The sequence below is a fragment of the Hylaeus volcanicus genome, chromosome 9 (assembly GCF_026283585.1).
Source record: "Hylaeus volcanicus isolate JK05 chromosome 9, UHH_iyHylVolc1.0_haploid, whole genome shotgun sequence".
Taxonomy (NCBI): Eukaryota; Metazoa; Arthropoda; class Insecta; order Hymenoptera; family Colletidae; genus Hylaeus; species Hylaeus volcanicus.
Genome location: NC_071984.1, coordinates 1,287,222 through 1,292,554, shown reverse-complemented (window position 1 = coordinate 1,292,554; position 5,333 = coordinate 1,287,222). Strand labels below are relative to the sequence as shown.

At 37.5% G+C, this 5,333-nt stretch overlaps 1 protein-coding gene across 1 annotated transcript in view; it reads left to right on the top strand.

The window, feature by feature from the left end:
• Positions 1–930: 930 nt before the first annotated feature.
• LOC128881858 (ATP-binding cassette sub-family D member 3) overlaps positions 931–5,333 on the top strand; it is an 8,908-nt gene continuing 4,505 nt past the window's right edge. Inside the window, exons 1-9 of the mRNA XM_054133234.1 lie at positions 931–1,268; positions 2,204–2,246; positions 2,314–2,501; positions 2,588–2,657; positions 2,807–2,904; positions 3,213–3,393; positions 3,472–3,684; positions 3,776–3,845; positions 4,137–4,612. Coding sequence (XP_053989209.1) covers positions 1,153–1,268; positions 2,204–2,246; positions 2,314–2,501; positions 2,588–2,657; positions 2,807–2,904; positions 3,213–3,393; positions 3,472–3,684; positions 3,776–3,845; positions 4,137–4,612 — 1,455 coding nt within the window. The 5' untranslated portion in view covers positions 931–1,152. The remainder of the gene's footprint in view (positions 1,269–2,203; positions 2,247–2,313; positions 2,502–2,587; positions 2,658–2,806; positions 2,905–3,212; positions 3,394–3,471; positions 3,685–3,775; positions 3,846–4,136; positions 4,613–5,333) is intronic.

The following is a 5,333-nucleotide window of genomic DNA, read 5'->3' as shown; positions in this document are numbered from 1 at the left end:
CCTCAACCAATCAGAGCGCGAGTACCTCGGTGGAGCGACCGATATTTTTCCTTAATATCTCCTCAACGAAGCCCGGACAACATTTTCGCTAAGGAAAAAGTTGTTTCAAATCACCTCCCCCGAACCACCCTTTTCAAGGACCTCCATTTTTTAAACAACCTATATATATATCATTATCAGGAATTCAATCCATATTTTATATCACAAAGTCCCAAAAGTCTTTCAATCGCATATCTTATCTCACAGTTTATCCAATTCCATCGAGATACAGTCTTATACCACCTCGTAAACGTTCGAAATAAATCTTTGATTAGTAATCTCAGATTACGTCATACAGATCAGCTTTTCGTACTTTGATCGGTAATTTATAGCAACGCGTGCATTTGTGCACGCGTACAGGGAAAAATCCATGAAAATCGCGAGAAAATGCTACATATATAAACAAAGTTGAAGTACGTATAAGAAACGACGAAGTAAACGCCTGATATACCGGTTGCGTAAATGACCAACGAGTTACAAGAAATTTGCCGTATCGCCTAGGGCCGGCGTGACCTTTCGCGGGGCCCGGTTTCAAAAATTTTGCGAGACCTGAATTCACATTCAAATCCTACACTGAAATTTTACAACGAGGAATTATCTACGAATGCTATATATTCTTTATAAGATGAATATTAAATAACAACACTTTGATGATTTTTGTCGCTCCTTTAATCATCGCTACTAAAAAAAATGGCTTGCATCTCACAAGCAAAAATTGCTTCCATTTGTTGATGGTACCATCAGTCTGTAAAAAGTTGATCGAAATCGGTGCCTTTTGATTCAGTAATTTTCGTAGACCGCGGGGCCTTTTAAAACGCAGGGCCGGCCCTGGTATCGCCTAATGGAACGGGCGCACTCACACCGACGCGCGTGGTGCGTGTCGGTGAGGTCCACGGACTCGAAGGCAATCGTAGTTGATCGGAGTACACAGACCGACGCGGACGGTTGCGACACAGTGTTTTCCATACGTCACTGTGAATCGGTATAGTTGATTTACGAAAGGTTCTCGTTCCATCACCTGTTCACCTTCGAGGCTCCAAAGTGGACGCAGAAGTGTCGAGGCCGTCGCGGAAGACGGTGAATTTTTAGTCGGTCCCTTGGTCATTCGCAGGAATGGCGCCAGCAATCAGTAAATTCGCGACGAGGCGTACGTTAGCTGGAGTCTGTGCACTGTCCGCGTTGATATGGATCCTGAAAAGAAGGGGCAAAAAGCAGGTCGCCAAGAACAGGTAGATCACACGTATACAGCACTGCTCAAAAGCCTTAGGCCACCAACTTTACCTTACAATTTATGTTTATCAATATCATTCGATTATATTCAATTATATTTTTTTTTCTAATAGAATAACAGGGTACAGTATGGAGTATTTATCTCTCTGTGCGAAGAACAATATTTTAAAATGAAGACAGGAATGAAGACATTTCGATAGGTGGATGTCGAAACAATTTTTTAAATATTTGTTTAAAGATTCGGTTGTACATTAGCAGACTTATACTTTTGCATGTTATATAGATTTAACTATATATCAATTCTCACTGCGTATAGTATGGAATATTTATCTCTCTATGGGAAGAACACAGTGTTTCAGAATCAAGAGATCATTTCAATAGGAGAATGTCGAAGCAATTTTTGTATATACACTAACATGCTATGTGTGTATATATAACAGAGAGAAATTATTTAAAAGAGAGCAGAACGTTAACAATTAGGAGTCCAGTCTGATTTAAACATTGTCGAACATTGGAAAACCTTATCCTCCAGTAAATCTATCTTTATAAAGTAAATACAACACATACTTGTTTTGTTTACACTAACATGCCACGTGTATGTATAACAGAACCGTGAGAAATTATTTCAAAGTGAGCAGAATGTTAAAAGTTAGAAGTTCAGTCTGATTTAAATATTATCGAACATTGGGAAACCTTATCTGAGACCATTTGGATGTATCTCGTGTCAAAAATAAGTCCAAAAATGTAGATGGACATTCCCAGTTATTAACACTCTAATTAAGAAGGTAAAAGGATTACTGAATATTAAACTCTCATTTGAATCTATATTATTTTTATTATCACCATACAACGGGTGGCCTAAGACTTTTGCATGGTATGTACACAATCCTTAGGGAATTACAATATCGTATACTAATTTGTCTATTTGTTCTAGGGACGCCTGGCTCGTCCATGACATTCAGTATGTTATCAAAGAGGTACGAACAAATAGCTTTCCTCGAATGAATAATCATAATCGCTAACCGTGTGACTCTTAATAATTAGCAAAAGCCGAAAACTCCAAAGGCTTACGTTAACAAGATGTTCTTCAAACAACTGCGTCAACTGCTCGGAATTGGCATACCTTCTATCATATCCGCTGAATTTGGATTCGTTGTTCTCGTCGCTGTATCGCTGGTGGCAAGATCTCTCTGTGACCTTTGGATGATAAACATAAGTACTTTGATAGAATCGTATGTAATATTCTTGGATTATTGTAACATTCTTGTAAAATTGCAATTGCCTCGACGAAACGTTACCTGTGATATTTTCATTGCAGCTCGATCGTTAATATGGATACGCCGTTATTTAAAAAGCGTTTGATTAAGTTTATGGCTGCGTTGCCTGTGGTAAGTGGATGTCTTTGATGAAAAATCAGGCTACAGTTGCTTTCATAAGCTGCTAATAAAATTTTTTCGTTCAGGCTGCCACGCAGCTATATTTTCTTACCAATTGGAAGAAATTATTGATATGATCTTCCATGATTATATTTATTTAGATATCTATTGTGAACAACGTACTGAAATATGGTATATACGAAATGAAGTTGAGGTTGCGTACAAATATCACTCGAGAATTACTGGATCAGTATCTTAAGTAAGTTTCATTCGTTATATGTATAAAGTGACGTGTAGACTGCGGATCTTTATGCAAAATAAAATCTTCACGAACGTGCCTACAAGAATTGAACTTATATAGGAATTTATTTTATTCTGCAAATGTTGTTACGTCAACTTTACTTTCAATCTTTTTTATATTCTTGCATTAAGTTTGCATTTTAAAGGTTCTTGCACGTTCAAATTTCCTATAAATGCATAAAGATTCGCAGTCTAGTGATGTGTATTATGTATTACATTTTACTTAGAGACAAATCGAACTGCATTTAATATTCTAAACTGTTGTAGGGGTTTTACGTACTACAAGATGAGCAATTTAGACAGCCGAATAGCGAATCCAGATCAGCTTTTAACCACCGACGTCGATAAATTTTGCGACAGTTGCACGGATCTCTACAGCAACGTTGCGAAACCTTTGCTAGATATCGTTATCTACGTTTACAGGCTCACAGCGAATCTCGGTGGTCAGGTGCGTGAAACAAACCTAATTACACTTCTTATTCTTGTATGTCTATCCGTATTGTCTAACGTACCTCCTGTATTACAGACACCAGTATTTATGCTTTCGTACCTTGTCTTTGCTGGTGCCCTACTAACGCATTTCCGTAAGCCTATTGGTCCCATGACTGTAAAAGAACAACGGCTCGAGGGCGAATATCGTCATATCAACTCACGTTTAATTACCAATTCCGAGGAAATTGCATTTTATCAAGGGAATAATAGAGAAAAGTTAACTTTATTGACTAGCTTCTACATACTGGTAAACCGCCGCATGAAGCATTTCTCAAGTACATGAGATTTCTCAGCTACATGTACATAGTATATTAACGACATGTAAATATTTTCCGTAGGTAACGCACCTCCGTAAGTCCTTGGAATTCAAAACTCTCATAGGAGTGGTTGACAATTTCATTGGAAAATGTAAGATTTTCTTCACTATATTATATACGATATACTCACTTATTAACCCTTTGTACTCGAGAGGTTAGTCACCAAAAAGTTGAACGCAGTAAATCAACAATGACGATTATTCAAGTGTAATTTCTTTGGAACTCGAAGCTTCAATAAAATGATTGTCCGATGAGGTAAAGGTGACCTGACTTTCGAATCTCAAATTAGTTTGAACGACAAGCTAAGTAAAAAAGGCCTCGAGTGCAAAGGGTTTGCTATAACAACGACTGCTGCTATAACTAATCAGTAATTTTATTGCAGATATGGCAACGATAGTGGGTTTCTATGCAGTAAGCATACCATTCTTTCAAAAGAATCATCGTATCCTATCTGGAACCCCTGATCATCGGTTCAAAAGTTATTACACATATGGTAGAATGTTGGTAAAACTGGCAGAAGCTATAGGTAGATTAGTCTTAGCTGGTAGAGAAATGACGCGGCTGGCAGGGTTCACAGCTCGAGTTATGGAGCTGAAGGTCGTCCTTGACGACCTGAACTCCGGCAAATACACGAGGACAATGATTTCCGACTTTAAAGACGAGCCGATAGGAAGCCCGGGTGAGGGAAAGATCGTGAACAAAGATAACGTTATATGCTTTGATCGAGTGCCACTGATAACGCCCAACGGAGATATTCTTATCAAAGAATTATCGTTCGAAGTGAAATCTGGAATGAACGTATTGGTATGCGGGCCGAACGGCTGCGGGAAGAGTTCCCTTTTCAGAATTCTCGGGGAAGTAAGTCGAAACCTTTTCTCTGAAGATACTTTCATTACACTAGTTTACAGCCAAAATGTACATTCAATGCCACAATGTTTTTTGTATTTTGGCCTGCTAAACTCGAAAATCGCAAGAAAAAAATTTTCTATGGGTAGGTTTTTTTATATGAATTTTTGAATTTTTTTTTCGATTTTTTTCTGAGGTACGTTCACATTTTAGGCCATATCTCGAGTTAGAAACGTCCGATTGGGTCGCACAAGACGCTATTTTAAAGGTAATCGAATTTCCAACAATTGTTTTTCACATTATTTTCCAATCGGTTCAATAGTTCAAGTGTTACGAGCCAATATATATGAGAAACTTTGATCTTTTCGGCTAAAATAGAACACGAATATTTCTTCCATCGCCATGGAAAAATATCAATTGTCAAATTATGTCCAGTTTCTTATTGTCTACATATAGATCGCATTTTTACGAAGAAAACAAGCGTTTGTTGAAGAAAATCTATGGATAAATACCGGAGTTAGAAACAATTGAGTAAAGTACAAAAATTCCAATGTTACTCTGTTATGAGTATCTCTCTGTGATTTTACTCGGTTATGTTTGTATTTAGTTGTAAAACTGCCATTTGATTGTTTTATTATTACTCTTTAACCTGCAGATCTAACCCAGACCGCTATGTTTCTATTCACTTCATAAACCTCCATTCGATTACATTATTCTTTAAATTGATTACATC